This window comes from Rhea pennata, chromosome 23, assembly GCF_028389875.1.
Source record: "Rhea pennata isolate bPtePen1 chromosome 23, bPtePen1.pri, whole genome shotgun sequence".
NCBI classification, from domain to species: domain Eukaryota; kingdom Metazoa; phylum Chordata; class Aves; order Rheiformes; family Rheidae; genus Rhea; species Rhea pennata.
The window spans coordinates 7,962,938-7,980,127 of NC_084685.1; the positions used below are offsets into that span (position 1 = coordinate 7,962,938).

The 17,190-nt window shown below is 40.8% G+C and overlaps 1 protein-coding gene across 1 annotated transcript; it reads left to right on the plus strand.

Annotated features, from left to right (window-relative positions):
- Positions 1–562: 562 nt before the first annotated feature.
- LOC134150195 (protein argonaute-4) lies at positions 563–16,460 on the plus strand. Its single transcript, XM_062593864.1, has 18 exons — positions 563–801; positions 3,860–4,025; positions 4,764–4,884; positions 5,959–6,140; positions 6,532–6,668; positions 6,753–6,887; positions 7,062–7,149; positions 7,556–7,703; positions 7,790–7,909; positions 8,227–8,355; positions 8,508–8,641; positions 9,266–9,450; positions 9,723–9,882; positions 10,461–10,776; positions 11,021–11,155; positions 11,964–12,065; positions 12,285–12,484; positions 12,594–16,460. Exons 1-18 carry the CDS (start codon positions 783–785, stop codon positions 12,700–12,702), a joined length of 2,586 nt encoding a protein of 861 aa, XP_062449848.1. The 5' UTR covers positions 563–782; the 3' UTR covers positions 12,703–16,460.
- The last annotated feature ends 730 nt before the right edge of the window (positions 16,461–17,190 follow it).

Genomic DNA, 17,190 nt, shown 5'->3' on the forward strand with positions numbered 1-17,190 from the left:
GTCAGAGCGGCGTTGTCATGGCGGGGGCGGTGCCATCATGGCGGGGGCGGCTCTGTCGGGGCGGCGCTGTCATGGCGGGGGCGGTGCCGTCATGGCGGGGGCGGCTCTGTCAGAGCGGCGTTGTCATGGCGGGGGCGGTGCCGTCATGGCGGGGGCGGCTCTGTCAGAGCGGCGTTGTCATGGCGGGGGCGGTGCCGTCATGGCGGGGGCGGCTCTGTCAGAGCGGCGTTGTCATGGCGGGGGCGGTGCCATCATGGCGGGGGCGGCTCTGTCAGAGCGGCACCGTCATGGCGGGGGCGGAGCTGCGAGGGCGGCACCGCCCCTCACCTGTTGCGGCGCCGGCGCCGAAGGGGTGCGGGCGTGCGCGCCCCCGGCGGCAGGGGCGGAGCGCGCGCGCCCGCGGCGCCGGGCAGCGTGCAGGGGCCTTTTCCTCCTCCTCCTCCTCCTCCTCCGGCGGCCGCTGCCCGGGCGGCGCGCGCGCGCGCGGGCGGAGGGGGAGGCGGCGCGTGCCGGCGGCAGCGCGCGCGGGCTCGGCGGCGGCGGCGCGGCGCGGCGGGGGGATTGTTTGCGCCGCCGCTCGGCGGAGCGCAGCGCCGAGACCGCTCCCCGCCGCCGCCGCGTCCCCCCCACCCCTCGCTGTTCCTCCTTTCCCCCCCCTCGGCCCCCACCCCGCAGCCAATATTCCCGAGATCAAGCGCTACGCGGCGGCGGCGGGGCCGGCGGCGGGGCCCGGGGCGGTCGTCGGGGCCGGGGGGGACCGCAGCGAGGCCGCCGCCGCCGCCATGGAAGCGCTGGGACCCGGTGAGAGCCGCGGGCGGCGGGGGAGGGGGGGGAGCGCGGGCGGGCGGCCGCGGCCTGGCGGGGCGCGGGCCCTGTCAGGCTCGGGCGGCCGGGCCGGGCCGGGCTCGGAGCGGAGCGGCGGAGGCCGCGGCCCGCCGGGGGCTGCCCGGACGCGGCGCCGCGGCCTGGGCGCGCAGCGGGGCCGCGCCGCGGGCCGCGCCCGCACCGCCGCTGCCCGCCGGCCTCCGCCTGGCCCGGCCCGGCGCTCCGGGCTCCTGCTTTCGCGAGGAACTTGGCCGCGCCGCCGAACTTGGCGGGCGGGTGTGCGTGAGCCCCGCGGAGCGCAGCGGGTTGCCAGCGGCAGAAGTTGTGTGTGCGGGCTGCGGGGCGCCCTGCCCTCGTGGGAGCGCACGGGATAGTGCCCCGAGTGCGGCCCCTGGGCTCTAGGCGTGGAAGCGGCTTGGAGTTGGAACAGCAACAGCATGGAGGCAGGAAAACACGTGTGGGTTTTTAACTGTACGCACTAACTGCTCACAGCATGCCAGTGTTGTGAACTGTGCAGCTGTCAAGTTTTAACTTTTTGACATTAGGCTACTGTTAAGAGTTTAAGTTGATATTTTCTGAAAAGATTTTTTTTTATTTTTTTAAACTGTCTGTGGTTAAATGATAGCATTATTTCCCGTGTGGCATTTACCTGTGTCTGCAAGATGTATTTCTTGACCAAAGTGGCCTTGTGTGTCTTACCGGCTATGTTTGTGATCAAACCATTGATATAGTCGAAGTACTGTTCATTTTGGTGCAATAGGAAATGGTTATTAACATGAAGATGCAATTCCAAATGAATTCCAGAAGCATATTTTAAGATAGCTAGTGGGGGGATTGCTTTAACTCTCCAATGTACTGATACATGCTGCAGTAGATACTCTCTGACTTTAGCTTTAGAAGTAGATCCTCTTTTAGTTTTGTAAAACTACTTCCTGTCTGAAGCAACTTGGTTGAGGGTTAATTGTGCATGATCAACACACGATAGAAGAAATCAAGAGTAACAGCACATTTAACCCTGCCTGGGCTGTTTAGGCTAGAGTGGTAAAATCAGTGTGACTTGTAAGGAAGCCTGGCTTTTCAAATAAGAAGATGACTTCTAGCTTATTCTGTTTGAAGCTGTTTCTTAAAAGATTTCAGGGAAGATGATGTAACTTTCGTCTCCTTTTGACAAAACTGGCCTAGGTCAGTATTGCCATGTCAGTTTACAAAATTTATCAATACTGAAGAAGCAAAATGGGTAAACAGTTATCATTTAATCTCTTGCAGGAGGTCAGCACTCGCACTACTTCAGACTAATTAGTACAGGATTAATGGATCATCTCCCTAGTATCCAAATAAGCACAGCAAACTTTGATTGCCCTTGATGATTCATGCTTGTGTGGATAGCTGTAGTTTTTAAAAGTACTAACTGTACTCCACAACCGGTTTAACTACAGCATTACGAACTTCTTGTTGATGGGTTACAATTATTCATGTGAGTGCAAAGTCAGTGGTGTCTGTCATGTTAGATGTCTGGCACAAGAGCCACGGTGCTATATGACTTCAGAGAACTGATCTGTCAAATGGGCTGCATCTGCTTACATGCCCTTAAAACACTTCGGGGTTTCTATCCTCAAATCTTTAATTTTAATTGGTAATGCTAGTAGCCACTGGATGGCCTGAAGAACCAATGCATAAAAAGCTCCCTGGATTTATAGTCTCGGGTTTAGTTTAGGATTGTCTTAAGTTTATTGCTGCACATTGAATTTTATCCAAAAATGAGCTTATTTCTCCTTCATCCTGTCTCCTCTCTTCTCCTCTGATACAAACTATGAGCCCTTGATTTAAATGGATACTGCCAGGCTGACACAGCCTTGTGATACTAAGTTTGTCCTAAGTTATGTTATTACTTTATTATTGCATTCTTATATTTTAATACTTTTTTCCTCCTCCTCTTTGCTACTCCAACAAATGTCACTGGCAACAAGAAACTGTCTATAGAATGGAGAGAAGAAACTTCTGTTACACCAAGTACTGGCAGATATAGAAAAAACATGAAAGTATATTAATTCAAATTGATCTGTGTGCAGTGTCAGCTGAGGCTGTGATAGATTTGGGTTGTTTTTTTTTTTAAGGTCTGTTTAATCTTGTTAACATGGTATCTCAGATCTTACACTTTGAGGAAATTAACTAAAGATTAGAGTGACTAGCTTGTGTTTGAGTACTTTCTTAAGCCTCTAATTTCTTCTTTAGAACTCTTTTTTTCTGAAGCTATTATTTTTGTCCAAATATGTTACCTTCTTCACATCTATTAAGAGATCATACTTGTCTTTATGCTTGTTTCCTTACTATTCTTTTTAGAAAAAAGCCTAAACTTTTTTCGCATTCCTCTTTTTTTTGTTAGAATTTAAAATTTGCCGAAATTGTGTTCCAGTTGAAAAGTATTTCACTGTTAACAGCAGTGATATGTTCATGATGTAAAGGAAATGACAAAATTGCTTTTGTCTATATGGAAATGTGTTTTTAATTTAGTTTAGAATAAGTATATCCTTTCCTCCACTTCCAGATCATATCAGCTTTCAGGTAAAATTGGGGGTTTATTTCCCGAGTATGCCAAGGGTGACTATCATTAACTTCCAAACTTTAAGTCTATAGTGAAAAAGTGTATCACTCATCACTATGAATGATAGTAGGAATCTATATATAAATATTTATATTTATGCTGCCATATTATATATATATAAGAAAAAAATGTAAATGGCTGTATTCCATCTCATGATTCTGTCAAGTTCATAAACGACAGACATGAGTAAACATCACTGAAATTTTGAGAATGAAATTTAACGCTAATGGGGAATACATTGTTGTTTTGTACCTGGAAAATTAGAGCTGTTGAAAGGCCATGAGCCCCTTGGAACACTTTGATTTGCAACCTCAGAAAGCTACATAAGATTTTTCTGCCCTGTCAGAAAGCCTTTTCAACTAAAGAACACCTGAAAGGATACTGCAGTGAATGGTAAATTATATCTCATACATATTTATTTGACTTTTACAGGGCCTCCAGCAAGCCTTTTCCAGCCACCCCGTCGCCCTGGCCTAGGAACTGTTGGGAAACCCATCCGCCTGCTAGCCAATCATTTTCAGGTTCAGATTCCTAAGATTGATGTTTATCACTATGATGTAGATATCAAACCAGAAAAACGCCCCCGAAGAGTGAACAGGTATGAATCGTTTAATAAAAAAATGTTTAGATTCCTCAGTTTAAGGCAACTGTACATCCTAGAATTTTTTTCTGCTGCTAAAGGACAATTTGTATATGTTCTGCTCTTAGGAGCTGCCTAATCTTTCCTTGAGATGTAATATTATCCTTCTCCTTATTTTTATTCAGATTTTTGGAATTGGACTGCTATACAGAAGGCACTAAAAATGTATTATAAAGAAGAATCTTGCCTTAAACTAAAGCTATTTTTATTCTCTAGTCTACAAGCGAATATCCCCAATAATTGTTCCACAATCTATTTATACAAAGATTTCTGTTAGCACCTGAGAGGAAGGAATTCAGCATGGAGACTGACACCAACGTTTTTAGGTGTCCATAAATGGGTATTTTTTCAGTAGAGTCATTTTAATCTATAGAACACCTCAGCTAACCTGAAGATAGATGCTTGTATTTGCTCTTATATTTGTACAGCTGTCCAGATTCTGCTGTCTGCATTGCCTGTATCTCTGCTGACAGTAATGGGAGCTTAGACACTTGCATGTGTGTTGAAACTTAGGTGTCTTAGTCTGGAGGTCTTTATTCTACTCTAGGGTCTGCTAAAAAGTTGGGTATAGTCAAGTTCATTGTTGTTTCTGATACCCAGCTCCTTTAAGAAAACACAAGTGCATAATTTTAAATTGTGTAATGTCATTGCTGAATTTTCCTGTGCTCCAACCTAACTCAATAAATCCCTCTGTAGAGAAGTGGTGGATACTATGGTGAGACACTTCAAAATGCAGATATTTGGTGATCGGCAGCCTGGATACGATGGGAAAAGGAACATGTATACTGCACACCCGTTACCTATTGGCCGGGATAGAGTAAGTGTTGTTATGAGGAGTTCTAAGTTTTTATGGAAAAAAAATGTTGCAGTTTAGCTTGAAAAGTGTTCTTTTATTGACATAAACCAAAGTTACTGCTAAATGTATTAGTATAGGTTTGGATATTACAGGTGGTGTCAGTCAGGGTTCCCTAAGAAATTAGATGCTCTACTGAGGTTTGTCATCTTCAGTTTTCTAATTCTCTAGCTCTTTTGTCAGTGAGCTTGTCCGTGATAGTGTGAACTATTGCATTATGGTTTTTCATCTGCAAGGAGGTTTTACACCCTGATGCAACTTGCTTTTTTCTCTGTTACAATATTTGTTCTATCGCTAATGATAAAGTAGTTATAGCTGACAAATATGGTGTTCTGGTTTGGCTGTGCTGTTGAGATATATCCTCTTATTCCACAAGAACTTATGGCACAAGTGCTGTTAACAGCTAAATCAGGTGTATTAGCCCTTAATGTTCTGGGCCATACTCTCTGGCATGTTCTACCCATGTTCTGACAGACTGAAATATCTATTGAAAGGTCCTGATACAAAATGTAAATAACTTCCATTTACTCTTCTCTCCAGGGATCTGGTTATTGCTGGTACAATGCCTGGAGGAGTACATAGGATGAGTTCACATTTACCCTTTGGGTTAATGGTGTGTGAGAATAATTTCAAGTACTGTGTTAAAAACTGAAATTTGCGTTTCCCAATGATTTTTCCTTTTGACTGAAAAGAGTTTCTTGCCCTCCTGTTAAGGACACAGAACATCATCTTGCTATTAACTGGCTGACGTACAAAAATGACTCACAGTTCTCCAGAGCTTTGATGTTACCATACTAATTACTGCTAAAAATTTACACGTAAAGGTACTTCAGTGCAGTTTCCTCAAATAAATAAATTACAAGTTTTCAAAATCCTAAGAAAACTAACTGATTGCAATATTTTAAGAGAATTATGCAAAGTAATCATCACGAATGTACATTCAGAGGATATCCAAGAAAAAAACAATGTTGCTTAGTTTTGTGGTAGTCTTCAGTCTATCACAGAGGTTTGTTCTTTATTTTATTCTGCCTGTGTAAGGTGGATATGGAGGTGACACTTCCAGGAGAGGGGAAGGACCAGACATTTAAAGTATCCATTCAGTGGGTGTCAGTAGTCAGCCTTCAGTTGTTGCTGGAAGCTCTGGCAGGGCATTTGAATGAAGTTCCTGAAGATTCTGTACAGGCACTTGATGTAATCACACGGCATCTTCCCTCCATGAGGTGGGTTATTTTGGTATCTTCTTTTTTGGTTTAGTCTTCTGTCTGACTTACATTTTCATTAGTTATTACTTGCTGCTATTCTGCTGCTTCTGCTGTAGAAGGAATGAGTGATGCTGTTGTGTAATTCAATGCCTGCCTTACAAATTTGCAGCAGAGTAAGGAAATCTGATCTCAACTCAGGACTTGTATGTGCTGGTCATGTTTCTAACAGTAATTTACTGTGGCTTTTCCAACCACTCTGTCTGCAAAGTTTTTTTGTATGACACTCCAGAAGTTAGTTCTAACAGTTCTAACGTACTGGAGAAATGTGGTATTTTAAACACTATAGGAATTAGTGTAAAAGCGTTTATTAGACAGGAATGATCAGAGGTTTTTGTTGTTGTTTGTTTAGGTACACTCCTGTGGGTCGCTCCTTCTTCTCCCCCCCTGAAGGTTATTATCACCCTCTGGGTGGTGGCAGGGAGGTCTGGTTTGGTTTCCACCAGTCTGTCAGGCCTGCTATGTGGAACATGATGCTCAACATTGACGGTACGTAGAAACTTCTGTACCAGTTACGTAACAGTTCTTGCTGCTTCTAAATTAATGTCTTTTTTTTTTTTTCTTTAATCTTAGTGTCAGCAACTGCTTTCTATCGTGCCCAGCCTATCATTGAGTTCATGTGTGAGGTCTTGGACATTCAGAACATCAATGAACAAACAAAACCTCTAACAGATTCCCAGCGTGTCAAGTTTACCAAAGAAATCAGAGGTAAAGGCCTGTTTTATAGCCCTGCAACAAAATACTGGAAACTTGATAATATTATACTGTAATAAAAATTCACAGGCATTCTGGAAGCTAGCCTGTTCCTTTTTGTTTTCATCTTTCTCAAGGGTGACTCTTACGTCTGATTTTATTTCGGTGACTTTTGTCTTGGATTTTCAGGTCTAAAAGTAGAGGTTACCCACTGTGGCCAGATGAAGAGAAAATACCGAGTTTGCAATGTTACTCGGCGACCAGCTAGTCATCAGACGTATGTTACATCCTTTTTTTAAACGATTTTCAAGATTGTGAGATTAGAGGGGGTTTTTTATATATTATTTGTGCAAGAACGGTGGATTTTAGAGGCAAAGCAGCCTTGCAGGTTCAAGAGAATGCTTCATTTTAGTGAAGTAGAGGAATAGAGTGTGTTTAGACCACTGCTTTATTTCTTTCAGCACAAGAAAATTAAAACTGTCCTGGCTTTTAAATATAGTTATTACAGGCTATAATTTTTGAGTTGTCTATAATAAATTCAGTATATTTTCTATAAAATCTTTTCATAAAGAAAAGATCCAATAATGAAGAAAAACAAATGTTTTAAGTGTTACTACTCTGGAATAGATTTTTTTTAAGGTAAAAAGTGTGAAAAGCTTAACCAGAGCAAATATCCTTTATAGGTTTCCTCTGCAGCTGGAAAATGGGCAGGCTATGGAGTGTACAGTAGCTCAGTATTTTAAGCAGAAGTACAGTCTGCAGCTAAAATATCCGCACCTTCCCTGTCTTCAAGTAGGACAGGAACAGAAACACACATACTTACCACTTGAAGTAAGAATCTAACTTTGCTACTCTTGGGTTGTGATATGTGTATTATTAAAGGGTATCATGCCAGCTCTAACTCTGTTGCTCTGTAGGTATGTAACATTGTGGCGGGCCAGAGATGTATCAAGAAGCTAACAGACAATCAGACATCAACTATGATTAAAGCAACTGCAAGGTCTGCACCGGACCGACAGGAAGAAATCAGTAGACTAGTAAGTTATGGTTTGGATATATGGAAAATAGTGGGGTTTTTTGTTTGTTTGTTTTTTGTTTTTTTTTTTTTTTGTAAAAACACGGCTGAAGAGGTTTCAACTAAGTTCTGTGTTTCTCCCCATCTAAACAGTCTGCATTTGTCTGTTTATATGTCTCTTTCAGAAGCATTGTAGCATATGTGATGATAATCCAAAAAACCAAGAATTGCGGAAGTTAAAAAATCTGATTTTGTTAAAATAGGAAGTCTATTTGTTACGTAAACAGTAGAGCCACATGAAACATTATTTTAGTTGCATAAGTACTTTCTTCTCACCAGGTAAAAAGTAATAGTATGGTTGGTGGACCTGATCCATATCTGAAGGAGTTTGGTATTGTTGTCCATAATGAAATGACAGAGTTAACGGGCAGAGTTTTACCAGCACCAATGCTGCAATATGGAGGCAGGGTGAGTACTTGATCTCTTGTAAAGATATGATTTAAATCAGTTAAGTGCTCCATAAATCTTCTTAATAAGGCTTGCATGCGTCTGAGTGCTGTTCTGCTGTAGTCAACATGAAGCAGCGCTTTATTTTTAATTTGCCTTTGATTTTTGCCTAGAACAAGACTGTGGCTACACCAAACCAAGGTGTGTGGGACATGAGAGGGAAACAGTTCTATGCTGGCATTGAGATTAAAGTTTGGGCTGTTGCCTGCTTTGCTCCTCAAAAACAATGCAGGGAAGACTTATTAAAGTAAGTATTTTCCCATTTATTCAAGATGACTATTTTAGGGTTTATTTTCCCCCATATTTCTGAAAGATGTTGTGCTGTATATTGATATCAATTTTAATGCATCCAGCAGTAAAAAGAAACAATAATTCTGCAATGTTGTAAATATTTACAGCTTGGGAGGAGACTGACAGAATTCATAACCTAATAGACAAGTTAGGAAAAGGATTAATTTCCTTACCCCTGAGGTGGTTTCCTGCTCTGGAGATTATATTCTGCTTGAATTTTGCTATTTTTGCAAATAACTGGCAGTAGTCTTTCATCTGAAATCCTGAACTATTTGTCTGTCATGTTAACCTTAACTGCCTCCCAGACCATGTAGATTGTTTTCCATGTCCTTCAAATTGCTTTACAGAATCCCAAAGAACAAAGGCTTGAACCACTTGAACCACTGAAATGGTTCAGCAAAAATTATGGTTGTAATATTGTTCAGATATGTTTGATGGATAAGTAGTAACTTATCAGAGCATCAATATTAGATTGGGAACCTACATCAGAATTTTCAACTTAAATGTGTGGAAAGTGAAATACCAGCAAAAAGACCAGATCCAGTCTCACTTGCCAAATCCACTTATATTTCATTCACAGGAGTTTTACTGACCAGCTGCGTAAGATTTCCAAGGATGCAGGGATGCCAATCCAGGGGCAGCCCTGTTTCTGCAAATACGCCCAGGGAGCAGACAGTGTGGAGCCCATGTTTAAACACTTGAAACTGACTTACGTTGGTCTGCAGCTGATTGTGGTGATTTTGCCTGGAAAGACACCTGTGTATGGTATGGAATGGTGATTGTAAAGTGTTAGGTCGTTGTACAGTAAGTGGACATCTCATTATGCACTTCATGAGAAAGAACAGGCACTATCTTCGTTTAAAAGGGGGGATTAGGAGACTGGCTGTATACAAGTACACCGAAAAAGTACAAAGAATGGGCTTTTTGTCACTGCAACCTTAAGCACACTAGTACACCATTTAGAAAAAATAAGAAACAGCAGAAGGAACCACTGATTGTTCAGGTAATTGAACCACTCACTTATTCTTCTGTTACAGCTGAAGTAAAACGGGTTGGTGACACTCTTCTAGGAATGGCCACTCAGTGTGTTCAGGTAAAGAATGTGGTGAAAACCTCACCACAAACACTGTCCAACCTTTGTCTGAAGATAAATGCAAAGCTTGGCGGAATCAACAATGTACTTGTACCTCATCAAAGGTGAGATTAAATCCCTCCTTGAAGGCAGGCAAAATGATGTTATTTTGTTTTATTAGCTAAAATTATACCCTTCAAAATAAGCGTGTTACCAACAGTACATAGCCCCAGTCTAAAGCAGACAGATAAAAATGCTTCCTTATTCATAATCTGCCTAGTAAGCCATATACTGAAGAACATTTGTAGTGTTAAAGGTGTCCAGCACTATGTGTGAAAACAATCTGACAAAGGCTTATTTTCCGTGTGTCTTTTTAATTATCTTCTCCATACTTGTGAGTTCAGTCTGTCTACCATCTCCTTAAACATACTGCTTTTTTTCCCTCTAGTTGAAAGAGCGGATACATGCTTGTAACTTTGTTTACCTCTGGTCCTTTCCTTTCTGCTTTTTATATTGTCTCTGGACTTCTAAGAGCTTGAGGCAGAGACCTTGCTCCTTAAAGATTCTGGTGCAATTTCAGTTTTGTAGAATGGTTTGGATATACCTTCCTTTGCTGTAATTTTCTTCCTTCCTCATCTCTTCTCCCCCCTCTCCTTTTTTTATTTATTATTACTTCTTAATAAACTTTAATCACATTAAACAGGCCCTCGGTGTTCCAGCAGCCAGTGATCTTTTTGGGAGCAGATGTCACTCACCCTCCTGCTGGAGATGGAAAGAAGCCATCTATTGCTGCTGTAGTAGGCAGCATGGATGGCCATCCTAGCCGTTATTGTGCTACAGTGCGCGTGCAAACCTCCCGTCAGGAGACCTCCCAGGAATTGCTATACAGTCAGGAGGTGATACAGGACCTGACTAACATGGTGCGAGAACTATTGATCCAGTTCTACAAATCCACTCGTTTCAAGCCTACAAGGATCATTTACTACAGAGGGGGAGTATCAGAAGGGCAAATGAAACAGGTATTGTCTAATGATTTCTCTTTGCTTGTGAGTGGAGGTCAGCCCTTCAGAATCTATATGTGGATTATGTTTATTTAATGAGACAACTTGCAGTTTCATAGTGCTTTCCAGGGGAAAAACACAGGGTACAGGTACAGTGTTTCTGAACGTGTTCTTTATGAAGTGGCGTTTGTTCATGAAAAGAATGAGAACAGTATTATATATGCCAAATTCAACACCTAATACTTAAATCTTCTATTTCTAGGTAGCTTGGCCAGAACTTATAGCAATCCGGAAGGCCTGTATTAGTTTGGAAGAAGATTATAGACCAGGAATAACTTATATCGTTGTACAGAAAAGGCATCACACCAGACTGTTTTGCGCTGACAAAACTGAAAGGGCAAGTAGTGTTGGGCATATATAAACAAGAAGATAATGGCAATGAGAAAGTAGATGGCTTGGTTAGAATCCGTCTCACACACTGGAACAGAATTAATCTGTACAAATAGTAGCAATCTTGTGCAGGGACAGGCTTTTTCTACAAGACCAAAATGGGGTTGACCAACTTCTCTTTTTTTTTTTTTTTTTTTTTCCTCCCTTGCTCTAAATCAAGCAGTCAGATGGGGTGTCCTGTTCTAGCCCCTCTTGGGGTGAGCGTACAGTATATTCCTCTCTTCCTCTATCTGGGTGTGTAGGTTGGGTTTTTATAGCCCGGGATTCCTGACACACTCCAGTTATTCAGTTTGTTGCCTCTCTTGTCTCTAGATGCAACTGTGAGATTTGCCTGTGTCACAAATCCACAAGACAACTAAGGAAACTTTCTTAAAAAGTTGTTGATCTCAGGTTTGCCTGAAAATATGGATCTCTGAGGAGTGAGTGCAAACAAGGGTGTGAAATGAATTCATTTTAGAGCACTTGCACTTTCTGTTCCTGAATTACTAGCATAGGCTTTATTCCACTCTGCAATATTAATGGTGCTAACAAGAATTTTATCTCCCCTCTGATTATGCAGTAGCTGGATTTGGCGAAGTTTCTAAAAATGAACCCTGAGAACATTTTCATTCTTCCTGTATAAAGGACCTTAATATTTTTCCACTTTTTTGAGCAGTAAATCCTCCAATAGCTTAAAATAGAAGCCTACTTTAGGAGATATTTTGGGGTCACTTCCAAAGAAAAGTGTGGACTAATTATAATCTTATCTCAAATAGGTGGGTAAAAGTGGCAATGTACCAGCAGGCACTACTGTGGACAGCACAATAACACATCCTTCTGAATTTGACTTTTACCTCTGTAGTCACGCAGGAATTCAGGTAATGTTTCAGCTCTGCTGTACTGAGGCTTGAGAGTGAATCCTTACAGTTGTCCTGATGAGTAATGCTGCTTCTATTTATAGTTTAGCAGACTAAAAATTGCATCAGTTTTGTTTGGCGCTGTACTCTTTAAATCTTCAATCAGTGTATTGACCTTTAAATACTATGTCTCTGTTTTTGTTGATGTGATCCAGCTGAATGCTCATCTATTCTCCACAGGGAACCAGCCGTCCCTCCCACTATCAGGTCTTGTGGGATGACAACTGTTTTACTGCAGATGAACTACAGCTGTTGACGTATCAGCTGTGTCACACGTATGTCCGGTGTACACGATCAGTCTCTATTCCAGCTCCTGCATACTATGCTAGGCTGGTAGCATTTAGGGCCAGATACCATCTTGTGGACAAGGATCATGACAGGTGAGGAGCTGTAACCTGTTATTGTCTTGGTAGCTAGATAACAGGCTTTAGTTAAATGCTGCTTGGCTCAATTGTTCACGGTTCTCTGTTTATGTCTTCCTTTTTGCAGTGCTGAGGGCAGCCATGTGTCAGGACAGAGCAATGGCCGTGATCCTCAGGCTCTGGCTAAGGCAGTACAGATCCACCATGATACTCAACATACAATGTATTTTGCTTGAGAGCATCTGGGAAGATGAGGCAAAACCAACCACCCATGCAGTCCTGAAATGTTTTGAATGCCTACTGCTATAGTCAGGGCCCAATTTATTTCAGACTGCCCACTACCAGCAGCTCTGAACAGTCGCACTGAATCTGTGCTTCACAGCAATGTCTGATGCACCAACACAATTGAGCCATTTGTTTCATTATTTTGTGTAACAAATTCATAGACTGTCTTTTCTGATGCATTGGACTGAATTTTTACCTCAAAGAGCAAAAGGCCGATCATCCTGAAATTTTTAAAGGACTTGGCACGAAAGGTTTCTATTGAATATTTTGCTAGCTATGGTTTTTAAGTTATCTTCTCATCCCATTAGTTTATCATGATGACTGATTCCCTGTCTTCATGCACTGCTTAGTGAGTATGCGTATTATAGCAAAATGTTTTACTCCAGTTTAATGTAATTGTTCTATTGTGTGGGGCCATAGATTTTTTTAATGGAGATTTTAGACTTCACTACTGTAAATGCCTTTTAACAAACATAACTTTCGCAGGTATTGCAGTTTTTTTGTCAGTTTTACTAATTATCTTTTTAATCTCTGCAGACTTTGGCTGCAAAGCAATTGCACTATACTGCGAGTTCAACTAGGTGGTTCTTGTTCTGTGAATGTGTAACATAACCAGATAGTGATGCCTGTCAGTACATTTTAATTATAATGGTTACAAATAATACTGCCATGGTATCGTAACAAGTACTGAACCATCATTTACCCCTCTAAAAATGATTAAAAAACAACAAAAAAAAAAACCCAAATTAGCTTTTAGATATTTTGCAAACTTTTACAAAAAGTGCCCACTTTATGCTGCTGTGTGGTTTGATAAATCGAAGTGATTTTAAAACTTTTTTCTCATAGAAGGTTTAACTTTGGCAATAAAATATTTGTTTTTTAACCCCCCCCCTTCCCAAACAGTGTAATTTTCTAGCTGAGGATTGTGCATGAGTTTAACCAACATTCTCGTGTCGTTTTCTGAACACACAGTTTGGCAGTTTCTGAAACTAATTAGAAAAGACGCACTTCCATGCTTTTTTTAAGGATTATTTTTAACTGTTTTATATTCACTGTTGGTGTCCTGTCTACAACTTTTTTTATAAGCTTGGAAACTGGGTGTTATATGTAGGAAAGGCTTGCCAATCTGTACAGTCTAAATGTATTGTGTGACAGGCAACCTAAAGATTTGTACCAGCATTTTAAATTTTTTCCCCTGGGAATCTAGGTTGCACACACAACTGCATTCAAACAGCATGTTTAACCAGTGTAAGTCTAATACACTGATTCTGTCCCAGCCTAGAAATTAGTGGTATTTTTTTTTTCCTCAATCTGCTTGGCTTTTTTCAACTGCAATGTGTAATAAAGAAGAGGGTCTTGGTTTCACTGAATACTTTTGGAATCCACAAACATAGTACATTACAACTAGATTCCTTTTAGTGTTAACATGAGTTAGCACAGATTAAAAACTTATTCCTAAACTTAGTCTAGCTAACACCATTACTTAGTCTAGCTAACACCATTACTTTGATAACAAAATTTTGAAAAGTCCAATGATTGCACTGTGGTCTCTGATACTAGTGTGGGGTTTGCTGCTAAGTTGTCTGCTGTTCCAAAGCTTAGGAACCAGCCCCCTCAAAATTTCAGCAATATGAAATGCTGTTTCCTTCAGTCTTTAAGCTTGTAAATAAGTTAAAGTTTACATTTCTAAATGCTGTTTTTCAGTGGTACCAGAGTACACTGAACTTAGTCTTCAGACAGTTTTATAACCTGCTTTCAAGTAGTATGTCTCATTAAATTAAGTTAGAACTTTTTTTTTCTTTTCTGCTGAAAATGGGACTGAAGCAAGCTTTGCTCCTGGCACGTATTGTGAACAGGTTTAGATTGAAAAAAAAATTCTTTTTAGTTTTTAAAAAATTTTTTTAAAGAATACCTCACTTGTGTAATAAAATCAGGACATGTGGGTGGGAGACTGACCGCTGCTTCAGCTAGATGGCTGCTTTTCTCAGTACTCATTCAGGGAGAATACACACACACAAAAAAAAACCCTTTTTAGAATGAACTCTGACTGACCCAACATATATGGAGAATTTTGGCACCTTTAAGAGAAATTGAGCACCCTTTTTAGATTATAGGATCAAAGATCGTTGTTTGGGTTTGTGCACTAGGCAAGAATGTAACTGGTTTAATCAAGGGTGCGTAAGAAATACTTAATTTTATCACCAGTTAGTTGTCCAGTGCCAAGCACTCCTAGTTCAGATTGAGTGAAGTGAGAGCCTCTCCTTTGTTTGCCTGTGACTGGACTAAGTAGTTAACCTCAGACTATACAGATTGTTAGACCTCAGCTAGCCCCGGGAAGCATGGTGAGAAATTTAACTCAATCTTGTGTTAGAACATCATTGTAATGAAATAGTGGTAAGGGTGCAGTGCTGTCACTTTGAGAGGAGAAGAGCATTTAAGTTTCGGACTGTTGCTTGGTCAGAACTAAGATCAAAGTTTCAGCAATGCTGTTGTATGCTGGTCTGAAAGCTGAGTCTAGAGGTTGAGCTTGACGATCTGAATTAACCCCTTGGGACTGACTGAATCGTTATGCATGTGTCAATCAATGGGAAGATGTGCATTCTGTAGATGTAGTTCTTAGGGTGTTCTGGTTTTTTTATAAATAAAGCCTGTTGGCCACTGTTTAGCTATGTGGTGTGAAAGATTTTAAATGTAGCAAAGTTTAAAGAGTTGGGGAGGGTGTGGTTGACATTTCAAAAACAACAAAAAATGGCAGAAACCCCATTTTCAAACCAGTTCTGCTTGCTTTGCAAACAGCTGAATTCTGAACAAGCTCTAGAAATCACTAGTTAGCCTGTCTCAAGTGTTTGGACAGCCTGGCTTATTTATTCTTACTGTAAGTACCACAATTTAGCGTAATGCCTATAGCAGCATCCAAAGGGCATAAAAGGTTGTGATATACAGGCAGACATGCTTCATGCAGAACCTTATCTTGTTCCAGACACGAGTGTCAGAGCTTATTTACCTGTATCAAAAGCTTTGCTCTTCAAATGGATAAAGGCAGCTTTTGTTCAGATACAATATTTAACAAAATCCACCCCCCCCCCCCAACTACTTTTGTGGATGTGCTGTAGGATTTTTCTTGCTCAATAGCAAGGGAGTAACTCTGCTTTCATTTTAAGAAAGCAGAGTTTGGCGGGCATTGTATCAATACTGTTTCAACTACAAGGTTTTTTCCTTGTGAATTTGAGGAAAGATCTTGTATATCACTTACAGATTTTCTTATACCTTGCTATTGACGTTTTCATATTTCTATGTCTAGAGGCTGAAACTTCAATGTAAAATGTTTGCATTTGTTCATTTTGACTTATGATGTAATTTTTGTTTCTATATTGTTAGACTTGTAATGTTTAAAATTGTATTTTATTAAATTTGGACTGGATGTATGTCTATAGCAATACGAGGTACTCTTTCTAAACTGTTATGGGTTAGCAGCCCCATGTTGCGATAAGATGCTGGTCGTGTACAATTTGCAATGTATTTTTTTTAGCCTGCAGGGATATTTTGTGTTCATGTGTCCAAAAATAAAAAAAATGGCATTCTTGTGCCAAATGTTGTTTTTCCTTGTTGATGTCTAATAAATGCAATGTACAGAGTGAGCAACTGATACTGTTGCCTGTAAAAAAAAAAAAATGTCTTAAATTAACTTTTAATTAAAACTTGTACACAATATGTAACCTGTGGAACTCATTGCCACAAGATATTTATATTTATTTCTCCTGTGGTAGGAGTTAGAAAGCAATAGAAATACACCTGGATAGCATCTTTAGTGATACTCAAAGAAAGACTTTAAACTATCTCTTTTTCTGAGCCTGTACTAACCACATTGTCGTGAGAAAATATAGTGTCAATAGATTGTATCTACCTGGAGTAGTGATTTTATGTTAGTCAGAAATTAATAAATGAATGAGCTATTTGTTTATTCATCCTCTGAATTTCAGGTGAGGATTTTGTTTTCTCCTTGTATTTCTACTAAGCTTTCGGGCAAGGAGAAAACATGCAAGCTATAAATGAGCTCAAGATATATGATAGCTTAAAATAACCTGCATCTTTATGGGTTTTAATATTTTTGGCAGTAGAAGTCCTATGGGCTTGGGAATTTAGATTATTCAGCTTCAGGCAAGCTTAAGTAGTTCTGAAGCAAAAGGTACTTTGATGCCAATGCTTTTCCAAAATGATCACTTAGATCAGTCTGAAGAACCCTGGGGCTACTGATGTTTTGGAGCTAAAAAAAACTTTAAAGTGCCTTAACTTAGAAGGAAACACTTCAGGGAATTGTCCAACAGGACTAGAGAATGGATAATTAAAAGGCTGAGGGGCAGTTGGTAGGAGAGGCTGCATGCTCAGCAGGGTAAAGGGCTCCTGAAAGGCAGCTCCTATGTTTGGAGAGGCATAGCTGA

Coding starts and splice junctions, on each gene's coding strand:
- LOC134150195 (XM_062593864.1), top strand. Junction 6,888..7,061: donor GTTTACCAAAGAAATCAGAG/GTAAAGGCCTGT, acceptor TTGGATTTTCAG/GTCTAAAAGTAGAGGTTACC. Junction 10,777..11,020: donor CAGAAGGGCAAATGAAACAG/GTATTGTCTAAT, acceptor TTCTATTTCTAG/GTAGCTTGGCCAGAACTTAT.